Genomic DNA, 19,452 nt, shown 5'->3' with positions numbered 1-19,452 from the left:
GAAATGCTTCTTCAAAAGGAAAAGTCACACTGGAGTATTTCTTGCCCCTTTTTTTCTGTATTATAAGATCTTTAATTTAGGATTTTTGTGTATTGTTGTAGTGTACTTTTTATTATTGGCCTTTATTCTTTCATTATTGGAGTTTATTTTATTTAGTACTTTGATTCCTGGGAAAGTCCTATATGAATAGGCATAAGTATTATTATTAATCAAATTAATGTGATTTTCATTACATAAGTCACACTAGAGTATAATTCGCAGGACCTCACATACTCGTAAAAAAAAGAAAGAAAAGAAAATGTCACTTATACTCCGAAAAATAGAGTAATTCAAAGTTATTATTTTTGTACTAACTTTTTTGTACTAACAACAAAAATAAGGATATCACTGTGAAAACAAGGTCAAAACAAAGTTCAGTAAATCAGGAAAATGTAATCCAAAGGTAATATGTAATTATTTTGTGGTAATGTTGAGGAACAACAGTTTGACGTTCATGCTGATGCTTTAAAATTGTTTGTTTGACCCCTGTTTTCACTAATTAATATAGCATTTATAGTTACTCTAGGTTTGGTCCTTTCTGCAGCTGTCCATTAATTATAAAGTCTGCACAAAGAACAAGTTGTTTGTGTACAGACGGATGCAATATGCTGTTGAAAACATACAGTATATTCGACCCAATGAGCGGTGTCCGAATTCTGTTCCATTCCCGATAGCCATAAACACTCCCACAGTATGTACGGGAAAGAATGAGCGTGCACATATTCATTCAAGCACAGCAAAGGAAGGACAGACTGATGATCATTAGTATGCAAAGTGCGATACTGATTATAAGTGTTTAGAATGGGCTCATCTCACCTTAGAGAGATGGGCTTTTTGAGGGAAAAGGCCATTTACTTGAGAGGGCAAGGCAGTCATGTGAGAGAATGATGCAGTGAAGCCAGTTAGGTTGATAGCATCTGTGTAAATGGCAGCTAATACCAATTGCAGCTTTATCTTCAGAACACAGGCCAATCATAGACTGTGGTATCCAGAGCAACACAGCTGGAATTATTCATTATTTATAATGATAACTTGTCTTCAGCACCTTCCTTGATGGTTTCTGGAATATTCAAGGTATTGCTTTAAGGTTTTGGGCCTTTATTTTTCAGCTGAGGTCCAAATAATTTTTCCAAAATATAGGGTCATATTTGGATGGTAGACACAAAAAACACTTGTCCATGTGCAATTTGTTGTCTAAATGGTGGGAAAAACCCAGCCCTGTCTCACGTTTTTTATTCGTGCTCCCGTCACGAAATGAGTCAAATTTTCGTGACGGGGTTTTTTTAAACTCACTATTACTAACCTTACTCCTTCCCCCAACCCTAACCATAACTACCCCAAATTCGTGCTGCCGTGATGAAAATGAGGTGCTTTTCATCACAATATCACAAACCAATACATTAATGTGTATATTCCGTGCTGCTGAATCATGACTCGCTGTGAGACCAGGTTTGGCCCCAAAGCAATTGGGAAAAGGGTTGAGGTAACTATGTTCGTTGCTGATGGGTGTTTTGTTGTTTAAACATGATATCAACCAGTCAGAGTGGTACCTGTATACACCTTTAAATTGGTCTTTGCCAGGCACACATCACTGTGATGTTAAGGAAGCAGAATTAACTGAAAGGATTTCTGGCTTGTTCAACATGTCAGAATAAAGTGTCCATTGTCATCAAAGGGATGTGACTGCTATTACCAGTCACATCCCTGAGTCCCATAAGAGAAGACATGTGTGAATGTCCCACCATAACATAGGCTCCTTAAGAACAACAAAGCCGCCAATCCAGATGGGATTACAAAGGAAGGTGGACTTATGCTCCTGCAGAACAACCCTACTCCTCAAGATCTCGGAAAGAGAAGAACTTTGCTTAGAGCTCAGGGATGCTCTGATAGTGACCATATTCATGACTGGGGTCATGGCAGAATCTGGAAACTATAGGGGCATCTCACCTCTGTCAACTACGGGAAAAGATCTTGCTCGCATCCTTCCACTGTCTGTGAAAGTACTTCTGAATGACAGTGTGGCTTTCTCTCACCAAGAGGTACAGCTGACGTGATTTTTACAGCATGCCAACTCCTGGAAAAATGCCATGAACAAGGTCAACCTTTGTGTGTGGCCTTCACAGATTTAAAAAGGCCTTTGACACAGTAAACTGTCAGGCTCTGTGAATCACACTGTCAAGGTATGGTTACCATTATCAGCCACAGGGCTTATTAACAGTAGCTGTATGTATGAGCCTTTCACTGTGGAAACGGGGGTCAAACAGGGGTGCATTAGTGCACCCACGTTGCTTGTTATCTTCATTGCTGCCATACTCCACCTGAGCCCAGAGCTCCCAAAAGGGATTTTACATTGAACTAATGGCAAACTCTTAAACCTGAACAGATTTAAAGCCATGAGCTAAGCCAGAACAACAGCCATTATAGAGCTTCAGTATGGTGATGATAATGATATCGTAGCACACTCTACAGGAGACATCCAGGGCATCCTGAATGCATTTGCCAAGGCATAGAGTGCCTTAGATCTGGCCTTAAATATCAAGAAAACCCAAGTCCTACATCAACCTCCATCTAACCAGCCTTCAATCCTGTCCACCATAAAAGTGGGCATAACTCTTGAAAATCTTGATCACTTTCCATACCTTGGAGGTCTTCTGTCTTCCAGAGCTGACGTACATTCTGATGTTAATCATTGCCTGAGTTGTGCCAGTGGAGCATATTGCCAGACTCAGGAAAAGTGTCTTTGAAAGCCGAGACTTAAATTTCCAAACAAAACTCCTGGACCACATACACTCAACAAAAATATAAACGCAACACTTTTGGTTTTGCTCCCATTTTGTATGAGATGAACTCAAAGATCTAAAACTTTTTCCACATACAAAATATCACCATTTCCCTCAAATATTGTTCACAAACCAGTCTAAATCTGTGATAGTGAGCACTTCTCCTTTGCTGAGATAATCCATCCCACCTCACAGGTGTGCCATACCAAGATGCTGATTAGACACCATGATTAGTGCACAGGTGTGCCTTAGACTGCCCACAATAAAAGGCCACTCTGAAAGGTGCAGTTTTATCACACAGCACAATGCCACAGATGTCGTAAGATTTGAGGGAGCGTGCAGTTGGCATGCTGACAGCAGGAATGTCAACCAGAGCTGTTGCTCGTGTATTGAATGTTCATTTCTCTACCATAAGCCGTCTCCAAAGGTGTTTCAGAGAATTTGGCAGTACATCCAAACAGCCTCACAACCGCAGACCACGTGTAACCACACCAGCCCAGGACCTCCACATCCAGCATGTTCACCTCCAAGATCGTCTGAGACCAGCCACACGGACAGCTGCTGAAACAATCGGTTTGCATAACCAAAGAATTTCTGCACAAACTGTCAGAAACCGTCTCAGGAAAGCTCATCTGCATGCTTGTCGTCCTCATCGGGGTCTCGACCTGACTACAGTTCGTCGTCGTAACCAACTTGAGTGGGCAAATGCTCACATTCGCTGGCGTTTGGCACGTTGGAGAGGTGTTCTCTTCACGGATGAATCCCGGTTCACATTGTCCAGGGCAGATGGCAGACAGCGTGTGTGGCGTCGTGTGGGTGAGCGGTTTCTGATGTCAATGTTGTGGATCGAGTGGCCCATGGTGGCAGTGGGGTTATGGTATGGGCAGGCGTCTGTTATGGACGAAGAACACAGGTGCATTTTATTGATGGCATTTTGAATGCACAGAGATACCGTGACGAGATTCTGAGGCCCATTGTTGTGCCATACATCCAAGAACATCACCTCATGTTGCAGCAGGATAATGCACGGCCCCATGTGTTGCAAGGATCTGTACACAATTCTTGGAAGCTGAAAATGTCCCAGTTCTTGCATGGCTGGCATACTCATGTCACCCATTGAGCATGTTTGGGATGCTCTGGACCGGCGTATACGACAGCGTGTACCAGTTCCTGCCAATATCCAGCAACTTCGCACAGCCATTGAAGAGGAGTGGACCAACATTCACCAGGCCACAATTGACAACCTGATCAACTCTATGCGAAGGAGATGTGTTGCACTGCATGAGGCAAATGGTGGTCACACCAGATACTGACTGGTATCCCCCCCCCCAATAAAACAAAACTGCACCTTTCAGAGGGGCCTTTTATTGTGGGCAGTCTAAGGCACACCTGTGCACTAATCATGGTGTCTAATCAGCATCTTGATATGGCACACCTGTGAGGTGGGATGGATTATCTCAGCAAAGGAGAAGTGCTCACTATCACAGATTTAGACTGGTTTGTGAACAATATTTGAGGGAAATGGTGATATTGTGTATGTGGAAAAAGTTTTAGATCTTTGAGTTCATCTCATACAAAATGGGAGCAAAACCAAAAGTGTTGCGTTTATATTTTTGTTGAGTGTAGCTATCATTCTCCCCACCCTGTTGTATACAGCAGAGTCAGCTATCTACTGAAGGCACCTGAGAGCACTGAGACAGCTGGAAGGACAGATGTACTAACACCAGTGCTTTGGAGGAAGCCAGCATGCTCAGCATTACCATTCCAATAATGCAGCACCAACTCCATTGGACTGGCCATGTCATTCGCATGTCTAAAACGTTTCCCCACACAGATTCTACACTCACAACTGAAGGAAGGTCAGCAAGCCCTTGGTGGGCAAAAAAGAGAAAGCCTCAATGATAATATCAAGATGACCTTGAAAAAAATCAAGATAAGGTCACACAGTTGGACTAAATTGGCCATGCTGGAAGAAAGCTCTGCAGGAAGGTACTGCACATCATGAAATGGAACTCCACTGTCTCTCAGAAGCAAAGTGACTGTACCACAAGGAAAGAAAGGAAAAAGGTCCATCAACACTTCCTACCTCCACTTTCCCTTGCCCACACTGCAACAAAATTTGTAGATTACAGATTAGCCTCTACAGGAATCCGAAAACCCACAAGTGGACAACCCCACTGAGAGAACTGTCATGCTTATTTTGTATCGGCTGATGCTGACACTGTTGCAGGAAATTGGTGATGATATGTGCAAGCAGAGTGTATATGTGTTGTGAAGCCACTTATGACAGGCACGTCTTACTGTTGAACTCTTTATCCTGCAACAGACAAAATTAGACATTAGACCAGGTTTTTGGTGGTCTAAGGCACAAACTATTTCTAGCAATGGCTATCAATGCACCAGTTCTGCACCTCATCATGCCTCATTTTAGACCAAAACACACACAGGACCACAAGTGGCATTTGGTTTTTACAGGATGCAGACACTTGGCATAAAAATGACAACTGCATCAGATGGAAATTAACAATGATAGTTGCATTACACTTGGTGCTGCTTTGCAACAGTTGTATGATAGGGCCCATAGAGTATAATCTTTTATCATAGACACAAATTGTTTTTCGGGGAAAATCTTGAATCTGATTTCTTGTCTATGTCAACTCTTTTGCTACGCTAATAGCCACTATTAACTGGATGAATGACATTGCACTCAGTGATATGACTGTATTGCATTTTTTTAATTGATTACTTGTGTTGGATGATAAAAAAGGAACAGAGAGAAAACAATATACATAGTAATCCGTGTTTTTGTGTCAAGGAGGTACATGTTATTGAACTGTTATATGATTAGATTTTCTGTTCTTTTATTGACAGTTGTATTGCAGTACTGACACATATAGACAAATGCATTTACACTCTCACTCACATTACAGCCAATTTAGATTTACCAACTCAGCTAAGCTGCATATCTGTGGAAGTGGGAGGAAACTGGGGCACCCAGAGGGTACCCACACAAACACTACAATAACATGCAAACTTGGCTAATCCAATCTGAGAGGCACACACCTAAGTGCAGTGAGGGCACGAGAAACCCACTGAGTTTGGGTTGGTTATTGAGCCATGAAAGTCGATGTTGACTTGTTAGGCAGACAAAATTAAAAAATATTCCGTGAAGCACCTTTTTGTATTCCAATATGGTATTTAGAAATACAAACTAGCTGTGTTGTTAACCTAACCATGTTTTTTGTTGTTGCTGTTGTTGTTACTGATTAATTATGTCAGGTTTGTTATATGGCTGGGGGGGCCTGGCTGCCGGTTTGTTTGTCTTTTGGTTTCCTCCCAGGTGGCGTGCATTTGGGACTGAGTGGCTGTGTTGCTGAGGCTGTCAGGACCTCACCCTGATCACCTGCGACTCGTCAGGACTCACAGCTGTGGTGCATCTGGATGGATTGAAACATGTTGGCATTTAAGACTGGAGTGTGTATTTGCCAGAGACGCGACCTTGTGACCAGACGGGTGAGATCGTCGTCTCGGGAGCCATCTCATCAGCAGCGGATGCTGAGAACGTCCAGGTTTGATGCACAGTCTGTGAAAGAGGAGGGGGGTGAGGTCTCACGCTCGTCAGCACACTTCCTGAGGTACGTTAGATTTTGTGACTAACAGTTATACAGTCAGTAAATGTGGTGTCCCTCACACCTTATTGTATTGAGCTGTTTGTTAGTCATGTATCAGCTTCCACTGCAGTGGAGTTTTGTGAACTGGATGTTCCATGCCTGCAGGTTAGGAAGCTGATCAGTAATCAAGCCAGGAAGTGTTTGCTGTTTGTACACCTTTAAGTGTTCTGTGTGTAGAGTGTGGACTCACATAATGGTTCCTTCTTTCACAGACTCGGTTGTTGTGGCCACCTGGGGGGTGTCGGCGGGGTCCTTGGGTCCGAAACAGCTTCTGGCTCTGGACCGTTAGCGCTGCTGGGAGCGCACCACGCCAGGCCGCACCTTTTTGTTATTATATTTTCACTGTTATGTATTAAATTCAGTTAGCCTTTGTACCGTGCTCTGCTTATTTCATACTGGGTCCTTCAAACGCTGGTCGGTTCTCCGAGCTGCGTCCGACACATAACAAGGTTCTTTGTTTATGGGTTGTTTTTGTGTTCCATCTGTCTCTTGCTCTGTCCCTGTTCTGTCTTTCTGCTTGGGTTTTCTCTGCTCTGTTGTTTCTTGCCTTTCTCTCCTGGTTCTTTGGTGGGTGTCTCCCTCTGTCTGGCCACACCCCTGTTCTGGGAATTTCTCCACACACCTATTCTGGGTTTGCAGTTAATCACCTGGGTGCTTTATAAGCCTCACAGTTTGTCTCTGTCCTTCGCCAGATCGATGCGCTTTGTGCCTTCCTTCCAGCTCAGTTCTTGTTCTCTTACTTTGCTTTGTTTGCCTCAGCGGTTTTTGACTACCTGCCGGTGTACTCCGACCACGCCTTTTCGCCTGATGTTTTTGATCCTCCTGATGTTTTTGATCCTGTTGCTCTGTTTGGACGTGTACCGACCCCAGCCTGTTCACCCAGTAAACATTCTGTCTCCACTGAGCTGTGTTCCAGTGTTTTGCATTTGCGTCCAGCCCGTCCTGCCTATCGAGCCTGATAAATTATGGCCAGGATATAAAAAAGATAATAATAATAATAACACAATTATCAACATTCTTTTTGTGGGGGATCCTTAGAATTTTTTGGTAAAACCTGCTTGTCCATTGCAGGTTACTTCAAGATTGAAGATTCAGTTTATTATTATACCCTTGGCTAAATTTGGTTTATAGTGAGTGAGTCATCTCATTTTGCAAACACACAGAGCAACACAGAACAAGTCAAAGTGACAATGCTAAGGGTAAAAGAACAACAACGACGGCCCCAAGATAAAATAAAAAACAAGATGAGTTTAAACACCAATAGATAAAAAGTCTAAAAACATATCATACCAAGCCAAAGGATAATAAATAAATAAATAAAATGTAAAATAAAAGAAACTAGAAGCACTCAGAGAGTGCAAACCTCCGCCAAGGCCATGGGGTCACTGACGCCATAACATCTACACGCCGTGGAATCATTGAACCTAAAAAAGTCTAACAATGATGTTTGCTCAGTAGTAAAAAAAGTTTCATCTGCTGTGACTGGATAGCATGTATCCTTAGCGCTTGGCATCACAGTTATTGCAACTTGCACCTTTCCCAGAAGCTACTGTCATCTGAGCACTGATATTGATATTGCATGTGCTTATAGACAAAAACAAATAAGAGACAAAATTCAATTTATTATTCAACTAAACTGCAAATATATGAATTTTTTAACACTTATGAAACACTTCTCTAAACAAGGCCATAGGGTCACTGACCCTAAAGAGATTCCCTCCTTGGCACAGTGATCTATTTCTTTTTGTCTCTTTCTCTAAAATTGTATATAATAATCATTAGATTATTAATATATAAACAAAAATAAATGTAAGAAATATTACAATTTGAAAACAAATGCACCCGAACATGATGACAGCTGCAACTGCTTAATGCTAACTTTTAACATTGAAAATGCCATAGACATGCTAACATGTTAGCATCGGGATCCGGATTGTGATCCGGATCACCACTAAAATTTAATCACTTGTTCCTCTTGTCATTTCCAACCACTCCACAAAATTTCATCAAAATCCGTTCAAAATTTTTTGAGTTATCCTGCTGACAGACAAACAAACAAATGCGACTGAAAACATAACCTCCTTGGCGGAGGTAACTATACAAAAAATAAATTCATAAATTATGTGGGAGTTTCTGTTACTTGTTAACAGCACTGTTGGCTACTGGTACAAAGCTGTTTTTGTAGCATTTGGTTTTAGGAGCTGGTACCCTAAACCTCCGACCTGAAGGGAGCAGCTGAAACTCACCATTAAGAGGATGGGAGTCATCTCTTAGAATCGAGCAGCTGTCATCTGTACCTGTTTATTAAACAGGGATTTTGGATGAAGGTGAGACTCTCCAATCAGCTTGCTCGACCATTTCACAATTTGGATTAAGAATTTTTGTTTTTGAGCCAAGGCTGGTACAACAAGATGGACTGGGACAATGCAGATGAATTGTCTTGTTCAACAACACTCAGCCTGAAGTAAAACAATGTTTTAATGCCACTCAGGTTGGAAAAAAGTGAATTCCACATTCTGCTTGCTCCCAGCAACCAAAAGGGACTGTGAACAACAGAACAATGAAACATCTACAAAATATTCAAAACACATTCTGATTTATGAATGCAATTGTGTTCTCATTTAATTTTCATGTATTAAGACTGGATACTGTGCAATTAAAATGTTAATGCAAAAATAGACATCTCTTTATCATTTGTCTGTAGAAGACAAATAAGAAATGTTTTAATACTTTTTCAAGTTTTTTGGTCACCATGACAGTGAATGGTTTAGCCAGTCAAATTTCAGACTGTTCAAGGTTTTCTCACTTTAAAATGTATTACAAAAGAAGATGTGAAATAATCCAGCAGTGTAATGTGAAACATTAATTAACATACCTTCACACGTTCATTTGTGTTAAGAACTGGGCACCCCGTCTATAGAGTCCAGGCTGTGACCATAATCTCACTGTGGATCAGCGGATAAGGCAGATTTGATTTCAAGTAAAATTAGTATTGTTCGGGTTGTTCTAATTTTTTTGGCATGCCCACCTGTTCTAGACACACTCTGATCTCTTTACTCTTTCGCTTTTTCCTTCATCTTTCTGTGTATCAGTGTCACTCTCCCACTTCATTCCTGCTGATGTTCAGTGCAGCTATTCCGGTCCCTCTGTCCCTGCGGTAATTGGAAAACCGTCAGCAAGCTGTTGTTTTTCAAATGGTGGTGGCAGTGGTGGGGTGTCATAGAGAGTGGATAAAATGGGAAAAGCAAGAAAAGCAATAGACTTGCAAAGACAAAAAGAAGGAGACAAACAAGCTTTGAAAGAAGGTAAGCAGCAGTCAGAAGCAAGAGAAAAGGTTGAAGAAGTCTGAAATGACAGGAAAGAAAGGATGAAGGCATGGGACTGATACTGTGTGCTGGGGAGGGCTGGCAAGAGACCTAGATGTTTAGAAGTTGAAAGGTTGAATGACAGGGATGAACAGCTCAACTCATTCTGTCAGTCTTGTAAATAAATATTACATCTGTGTCCTTTTTATATTTTTGGTATTATTATGTCAATAAAAGGCCATGTTTGAAACTTTCAAATATTCAGTTAAAATGTACTTTCACTCAAATGTTAAATAGATTTTTTTTTTTTTAATGAATTAATTATATTATATTCACTTCTAATATAAGCAACAGGTTGGTAATTGCTGATGTCCCACAGCAGTCGATACTCAAGTATCTTAAAATGGAGCAATATTTCCATCAAGAGAACATTTACTGTGAATGCAAGTACAATAGAGCTATATTCACAGAAATCAAGAAATCAATCCCCCAAAAAACAAAAAATGATTATTTTGTAGGTAGATGCAGTAGATGATTCCACAAAGACAACAAATAGGATAGTATTTACTAAATAATAAGATAATGAACAATTTCCTTTAGAAACCATTTGATTGTTCAGCCAAAACAATCCAATAGTTTGAAATATAAAGAGTATTTTCATGAAATATTTGTTTTGATTAAGTAAATCAAATTCCTTTATAAATTCCTTTTAAAGTGGCTTGACAAAAGTTTACACATCTGGGCCCTCGTGTACAAAGCTTGCATGAATTTCCTACTAAAGCACGGCATATGCCAAAACCCAAAAAGTGGCAGAATGTGAGCTGTAGATAACTGGGAATTACATGGAGACGTGCAGGGATAGGTTATTTACCCTGTCACACGGAATAAACTGTAAAAGAGTTAGTGGGAGTGCGCATGTGTGAGGCCGCAGTGCTGTGTTAGTGGGAGCGTGTGTGTGTGAGGCCGCAACACTGTGGACTCAGGGCAGCACACACACTGATGAGTGAGGTGCACCACGTGTTTTTTGACAAATGCAAAGGGTTAGTCGGGGGCCTGTTAAGAAGCTCTAGTTTCACAATCAAGAAACAAAAAGAAAATAATAACAACAAAAAAAAGGACAAAAATTGAATGCGCACATGCCCATATACTTCATTCAGGACAGTTTACACGAATGAACTATTTACTCATCGCATACGTGACAGACGGGGGCACAAAAGGCGGGATGACGGGGGGGTGGGGGGTTGTCATGGTTAGGGTTAGGAGAAGAGGTTAGGGTTAGATTAATAAAATTAAAATCTGCATCACGGACATGTCACTCAATTCGTGCTGGTAGCATGACAGCGTGGTTGAGGCAGCCCAGCCTCACGTGTTTCTGTTAGTCAAGACGAATGAGTCATGCGCTGAACCAGGAGACCCAGCCACAATTTAGTTAGATGCATTTGCGCATCACATGTTTGAACAATGATGAAATGAACTTGTTCCCAACTGCCAATAAACAAATTTGATTACGTTAGGGAAACCGGCTCTCACTGCAAATCGCACTGTAATATTGGAATGTGATGTACCTGGATGACATTCGGATGATTGCATCCCACACAGCTGGCATGGCTCATCTCAAGGTTGACTGGCACACTCCTGACCGATCTTACTGGAATGCCCCTGTTGCCAGGAAGCCCAGCGTGGTCAGCACCTGTGTGGGCACCAACAACCCCTGGATCCTCACCATTTTGCGCTCTGGGCTGCGCAACGCCAGTAACAGAGGCCTTGGTAATCGAAATCGGTTTATGAGCCAATTATCGCCATTTGCAAGAAAATCCTTGCGTTCCCTGAATACACACTCATGTCGGATTGCACCATTTGCAAGGTCCTCTAATGCATCCATTGTTCCATTGTTAGTGCCATTTTACACATCACTTTGCACATGCTTTTCATATCCACCCATATAATTGGAAATACGTGGGTGTGTTAATTGCACATCAGTGTCTCACTGATGTGCACATCACTCTGATGACTTCATGTTTTCACACTATTAATAACAGTTCCCAGCATCACCTCTGCGTGTTGGCAGTGGAACAATAGTTGTCGAAAAGTGCAGACGTCAGCCAGGATTTTTGCATGACGAACCACACATTTCCACAGTCATTTCACTTTTGATACATCTGATTGTTGGCGTTGAGACAGACGTGCGCCACGTTTTTGTGTGTACGCACACGTTGTACATGAGGCTCCTGGTGTTGAGGTTCAACCAAACTAATAATCAAACCTTACCCCTCATTTTCCAAGTGTGTGCTCTTGTGCTGACAGCATAGCTGAAACCAAGACACAATGCACTCCACACCAGAGCACTTACTGGCGTCATGAATAGAGATAAGGTAACTGAAATTATGCTATGCTGTGATGCTGATTATAAACATTTTCAGATGATGATCTGTCAGGATTAGCAAGCAAACAAGCCAGTTTTGCTATCATTATCTAATGCACACAGAGGCTCGGCAACATCTGCAAAGCTAAAGTTATTGAACTAAATGTTATGAGATCTGTTGGCACACTTCAGTACATGTAGCCAACTCCATGTTGTTAGCTGCACAGTCCTTGCTGGCTGTGGAGCTTCAAGAGTGATCTGAACTATGTCCTTTTCAAGAACAGAATTACAGAGTATTGGAAGGGTTGCAGTCTGAAACCTTACCACTAGATGTCAAAAATTCCATCAGGCCACTTTATGTCAAGTGCACAAAGAGATGTTTTAAAATTTCAACAAATTTGCTTGTCTAATATCAGATGAAAAGCTATTCTGAAAAGTTAGAGGATGACAAGCAAAGGCCCTTGGTTTTCTTCTTCTTCTTCTAATTTTTCACTCCACGAACATGCAGCAGGCCTCCTTAGATCATATGTTGAGGTTCAGTATGTTCAGCAAAATAAGGAAGAGCCCAACTATTCACTGTTTCATATATTAGAGCAGAACCAATGCCAAAATCATTTTCAAGTCTTTCCAACAATATACTAGGATCCACTACACCAAAAGCAGCACTCAGATCTAATCTAGAGTAGCACTGACATGGAATCAGCATCCATAAACAGTAAGCGATCGTTCACGACTTCAGTGTGGACGTTCTTCATGGTGCAGACTGCACAGCAGCAAAAAGGTCCTTCTCCAGCAAATGTGAGAAATATGAGGTCACTTTGTCCAGCATTTTGGTTAAAAATGACAATTTAGAAACAGGTTTACACCCATAGTTTGCCAGTACTCTAAGGTCCAAATGAGCTTGACCACAGTGTAAGCAGGAACAACTCCAGCAGTGAGAAATACGGCAACTTCATTCAACACAGAAAAACCTTTGACACATCCTGTCGGAAAATCGAATCAAATTCAGACAAACCTGGTCTTGAGTCAGAGCCTCTGTTAGATCATTCCAACAGGTTTCCAGTAAGACTACGGAAGACTTGGTTATCTTATTCTTAATATCCTAAATTCTGTCATGAAAAGAAAGTCCATAAAATCATGTGCTGAGAAATTAAAACAGCTTGCAGACTGTCTGTCTCGAGTAAGCTTTGCAACAAGCTCAGAGGAATCTCGGCTTTTTGCATGAATTAAATTATAATAATAAGTAGTTTAGTGCTCAGTGCTTGAACACTTTTTAGATTAAAGTACAGTGGTGCCCAAACATTTGTAAACCCTTGAGCGACTGCACATCTGAATGTTGGAATGACATAGGAAAAAAATGAGGTTTCTGTATATAAACATTTCTAAACTGAAACTGTGCAGAGTGGGGCTGCACAGTGGCTTAGAGGTTACCACTGATGCCTCATAGCAAGAAGGTCGTGGGGTTGATTCTCATCTGTGGAGTTTCCCTCTGTGTTTGCGTGGGTTCCCTCCAGGTGCTCTGGCTTCCTCCCACATCCAAAATGTGCAGGAGAGGCAAATTTGAAACTTTAAATTGTCTGTAGGTCTATGCAGGTATGAATGTGTGTGTTTGTCTATATGTGGACGTGTGACAGACTAGTGTCCCATCCAGGGTGTATTCTGCCTCACACCCTATGGCTGCTGGGATAGTCTCCAGCCCCCCCACCCCCACCCCAACCCACCTTAATTCGAGTAAATGGGTACAGAAAATGGATGGATGAATAGAACTGTTTCTCCTATAAGCCTATAACTTCTTCAGAGTTGTGTTGGTGTCTTTAGAATAAAACAGACTAGAACAGAATAAACTTTATTGTCTGTCCCACAAAGGTCACAGAAATTATTCTTCAACAAGTGGCTCATAAAACACATAAAATACTCATACAAAACTTCACTGTAGAAAAATAAATAAATAAATAAAATTGATGGATTGATTGATTGATTGATTGACAACACAATTGACAGCACAAGTGTCTATCTGGTCTTATTAAGGGCTACTACAGCAGAGGGGATGAACGATTTCTTGTAAATATTTTTGTGTTCCAGAGAAACTCTGTACTGCCTGCCTGATGGCAGTAACTGGAAGGAGTGGTGAAGGGGGTGTGAGGGGTCCTCAGTGATCAGGGTGGCTTTCCTGATCACCGAGCGACTGTATAGTTCAAACAGAGGGGTTTGGGGTGAACTAGTTATTTTGCTTGCATGACTGATAGTGCGGAGAAGCTTATTTCTTTGTTTGATAGTGAGGAAATTGTACCAGGATGAGATATTGAAAATTAGAAGTGAGTCTTGGTGGCTTTCCTCACAAGTCTCCTTTTTGCACTGGCACTCAGATTTGACAACTGCCTCCTCCATACAGATTCACCATAAAGTGCTATTTTGGTATTATTTATTAATAATTGATGTAAGTGAAGTCCAAGATATATTCAGTGGCTTGGAAATGATCCATCCCCTGACTTATCTGTAAAAGTGATGCTTTACTTGTGTTATACTGGGTGCCTATAAATATGCTTGATTAGTAATCATTTGCTATGATTAGTTTTCACTTTGAATTACAAAGGGCATCATTTTTGAAATTTTTACATGCAGATTGATGTTTTTTATGTCATTCTAGCTTTCAGATGTGTTATAGGTCAAGGATACAGAAACCTTTGGCCACCACTGTATGTGTGATTTAGTTTCATTGTTGTTGATGTTGTATTGTGTGTATATGTTGAGTCTTGGCTAAGATTTAAAACAACATCATAGATGCTGCAAAGGATGATATGAAACATGAAATAATTAATGACAGAGTGTTGAGCATCTATTTTACTGACATACTAAAGAAGAAAAATATCAGGCCACAGTGTGTGTGTGTGTGTGTGTGTGTGTGTGTGTGTGTGTGTGTGTGTGTGTGTGTGTGTGTGTGTGTGTGTGTGTGTGTGTGTGTGTGTGTGTGTGTGTGTGTGTGTTCACATGCAGTGAATCCAGAAAGTATTCACAGTGCTTCACTTTTTCTACATTTTGTTGTTAAGGCCTTATTCCAAAACACAACATTTGACCCACAATACCCCATAATGACAATGTGAAAAAAGTTTTTTGAGATTTAAAAATAAAAACTAAGCGATCACATGTACATAAGTATTCCCAGCCTTTGCCATGAAGTTCCAAATTGAGCTGAGGTGCATCCTGTTTCCACTGATCATCCTTGAGTTGTTTCTACAGCTTAATTGGAGTCCACCTGGGGTAAAATCAGTTGATTGGAAATGATTTGGAAAGATACACACCTGTCTACATATAAGGTCCCACAGTTGACAGTGCAGGTCAGAGCACAAACCAAGCATGAAGTCAAAGGAATTGTCTGCAGACCTCTGACACATGATTGTCTTGAGGGACAAATCTGGGGAAGGGTACAGAAACATTTCTTGTGATTTGAAGGTCCCAGTGAGCACATTGGCCTCCATCATCTGTAAATGGAAGCAGTTCGGATCCACCAGGACTCTTCCTAGCGCTGGTCACTTAGTCAGGGAGGTGACCAAGAACCCAATGGTCAGTCTGTCAACACTCCAGCATTCCTCTGTGGAGAGCAGAGAACCTTTCAGAAGGACAACCATCTCTGCAGCAATCCACCAATCAGGCCTGTATTGTAGAGTGGCCAGATGGAAGCCACTTCTTGGTAAATGGCACATGGCAACCCATCTGGATTTCACCAAAAGGTCCCCGAAGGACTCTGAGAAACATAATTCTCTGGTCTGATGAGCCAAAGATGGAACTCTTGGTCCTGAATATCAGGTGTCATATTGGACATCTCCACCTTAAAGACACTAACCTAACCTATTCACCTCCACCTTAAAGACACTAACCACACGTTTGAGGACAAGGAAGTTAAAATATTGGCCAGAGAGAAGAAATGGTTTGAGAGAGGGGTCAAGGAGGCATTCTTTGTGAAACGTTTGAAACCCAGCCTTAACCGGGGAGGGGGTCTGAGACACACTTACCCCTGTTTACAATGGGGTACTCAGGTCAAAGGAGTTTCAGTCTTTTGTTCATGGTAATGAGTCATTCACGTCATCAAGGGAGCCATCAGAAAGGCATCCATCCCATCATTAGAGGGACAGCTCTCCTGCCATTAGGTGTGCTAACTACAGCACAATAGTTGCTAATTAGAGCTATTGTTTAGTCACTAGCCTATAGCAGTCTGCCTCTCAGTAGGAGGGGTCTGGTTAGGTTTAAAACTCCAGCTTTTGTTGGCTTCTGTTTTATTCTTCTCTACAAGAGTCAGACAGAAGTCAGACTTCCAGAGCAAGAATTTTAGCTGAGGAAGCTTCTGCGATTTGAAGCGAAACATCCTCGCTTCAAGCAACCCAGTCCAGTCGAAGATTCAAGCTTCTCTACTATTGGACATCTACAGTGAAGCATGGTGGTGGCAGCATCATGATGTGGGGATTTTTTTCAGTGCCAGTAACTGGGAGACTAGTCAGGATTGAGGGAAAGATGAATGCAGAAATGTACAGAGACATCCTGGATGAAAACCTGCTCCAGAGCGTGGCTTCAGGACAACTCTGTGAATGTCCTTGAGTGGCCCAGCCAGAGTCCAGACCTGAATCTGATTGAACATCTCTGGAGAGATCTAAAAATGTCTGTGCACTGACACTCCCCATCCAACCTGATGGAGCTTGAGAGGTGCTGCAAAGAGGAATGGACAAAACTGCCCAAAGATAGGTGCACCAAGCTTGTGGCATCATATTCAAGAAGACATGAGGCTGTAATTGCTGCCAAAGGTGCATCAACAAAGTTTTGAGCAAAGGGTGTGAATACTTATGTATGCGTGATTTCTTAGTTTTTTATTTTTAATAAATTTGCAAAAATTAAAAAAAAACTTTTTTCATGTTGTCTTTATTGGGTGTTGTTATTAGAAGTTTGAGGGAAGAAGTTAATTTAATCAATTTTGGAATAAGGCTGAAACATAACAAAATCTGGAAAAAATGAAGGGCTGTGAATACTTTCTGGATGCACCGTATATATATATATATATATATATATATATATATATATATATATATATATATATATATATATATATATATATATATATATATATATAAGTGTGTCCAAACTTTGACTTTTAGCTGTATGTCTGTATGTGTGTCAGTGTGAAGGATTGGAAAAAGCTTTGACAGCTGACAGCACACATGCATATGCTGAATGATGCTGAATGCAACTTAAGCAGCGGTGGCACAAGAGTGATGAATGAAGAGGCGGAGCTTTGCCACTGCTATATTAGACAACAGCGCCACAGAAAGAAGGAAGGAAAGAGTGAAGATGCATTGTCAAGAAATGGTGAGACGGATAAGAGGGGGAAATGGAAGCAAGGAAGAAAGAGTGACTTAAGGCAATGAGGGAGGAGCAACAATTACATCAAATGGGATGTAGATTTTTGTTTTGATTTTTTTCGCCCCCCCACCTTACTGGACACGTGCACCCACACTCATGGAAACATCCACATACTCTCACAGCCTGCCTCAAGGAGCCATGGTGCATGCACGCTCATGGGCAGACAGGCAGGAGGAGATCAGTTGCGCTCCAGGATGCTGCATGTGTGTGTCAGTAATGTGTTAGTGACATGCTGGCGGTGGCGTATGCCATGTTATCGGTGCAGTGTTATCAGGATGGGAGGGGGGCTGCCTGTGTATGTGTCTATGTACACGGGTAGAATGCACATAGAAGACTCGTGGTGCGTGAATGTGAGCGAACCGTCAAAGGGGAGGGTAGCTACGGAACGCAACACCAGCAGCATCAGCAGCGGCAGCAGCATTGCCAGAGTGTGTGAGAGAGCGCGTGTGTGTGAGAGGGGTGGAGGGGAGAGGAGAGGCAGACGTGGCGGGACTCCCGGGAGAAGGAGCGGGAGTCGTGGAGCAGACCTAGCCTCTCTCCTCCACAGCTGGAAACCAGGATCCAAGGACAAGGCAGGATCTGTAACCCAGCCTGGAAGCAGTTGGATGTGGGAATGTACCGAGGCTTTTGCTGGAGCCCCATCTCAGGATGGGTTTGACTAATGGGGGCTTTGACAGACACACACAGAAGAAGAAAGAGTGCAGCCTCTGCTATCGTTAAGCATTCCTGCTCCTACCTTGGCTAAGATGCAGGGGAGAGTGGAGAGATAGAGGCGGTGGAGAGAGGGAGCAAGGAGGACATTGTTTGTGCTATACAGAAAGAGAGGGAATAAGAAGAGGTGGAGGAGACAGCGGCTGGGGAGGGTTGGACTGTCCTCTCATGACTTTCCCATGGAGCACTGACTGTTGACTGGTCATCGGCAGACACCAGGATTTATTTATGAAATGCTCCCTGGTCACCATTAGAACCAGGGGGGGTCACCAGGTTGCTGTCCCGTTCCCGTTGATGAACATGTCGGTAACCACGGGCTTCAGTTACCAGCTCCCTGGAATCACCACAGTAACATATGTGTTTGTTTACAGCCCCGGCTTGGTACAACGAGACCCCAGCCCCCCTCATCACACCCCTCCCGCACTGACCGGGCCCCGAGGGCCCAAACGGAAACTCTACAGCGCTGTCCCGGGACGGACCTTCATTGTGGTCAAGCCCTACACACCACAGGGAGAGGGGGAGATCCAGCTAAACCGGGGAGAGCGGGTCAAAGGTAAGCTAACTATTCCAAAGACTTGTTACTGTGCTTTGAGGCTCTTTGAACCTACTGGTCGACATGTCACTGTTACCATTGTGCCAGAATTCCAGTCAAGTTCTTTGCTCTGTGCAGCTCGCACGACTGACACAAAGTTGGGTTTGTTTCACAGTGGAAGTGATAACACACCACATTTGTAGCTCGCTCATCTACATTTGAAGCCAACTCTTTGACATTGGTGAATTCCCATTTCATTCACTTTATAAATGTGCTGATGTCTGCCAGACACACAGCTGGAGCTGCTTTGCCTTCATGTGTCTGTGTGTGTGTGTGTGCTTTTGTCTCCATCCATGCTTCACTCCAGACTATGAAAATAATGACCTAGAAGGTAAACTCTACAATATTCTTCTCACCCTGTACCTCTCCCATCTCCAGTATCTTGGCCCTGTTGGTATACATGTGACATACATGTATACCTGTACTGTGTGGTTTCCGTGTGTATCTTCAAGCAGAGGGCATGCAAGTTCAGATAGGCCCTGTGTGCTTTTAGTTGTTGTTATGCACATACACATGCAAGATCCTCCTTCCTCTCTTGGAGTGCTTTTCTCCCTCCTCTTATCACCTGTCCACAGTCACCCAGCTC

General features: G+C 42.3%; 1 protein-coding gene across 6 annotated transcripts in view; it reads left to right on the top strand.

The window, feature by feature from the left end:
• Window positions 1-19,452, top strand: part of shank3a (SH3 and multiple ankyrin repeat domains 3a) — a 624,660-nt gene that overhangs the window by 325,156 nt on the left and 280,052 nt on the right. For all 6 annotated transcript variants that reach the window (XR_004562245.1, XM_034176660.1, XM_034176659.1 and 3 more), the window contains one exon: window positions 18,646-18,827. Coding sequence is in view for 5 of the 6 variants with exons in the window: in XM_034176660.1 (XP_034032551.1) it covers window positions 18,646-18,827 (182 nt within the window). In the remaining variant the exon portion in view is untranslated. The remainder of the gene's footprint in view (window positions 1-18,645; window positions 18,828-19,452) is intronic.

The sequence above is a fragment of the Thalassophryne amazonica genome, chromosome 8 (genome assembly GCF_902500255.1).
Source record: "Thalassophryne amazonica chromosome 8, fThaAma1.1, whole genome shotgun sequence".
NCBI lineage: Eukaryota > Metazoa > Chordata > Actinopteri > Batrachoidiformes > Batrachoididae > Thalassophryne > Thalassophryne amazonica.
This window is presented reverse-complemented; position numbering and strand designations above follow the sequence as displayed.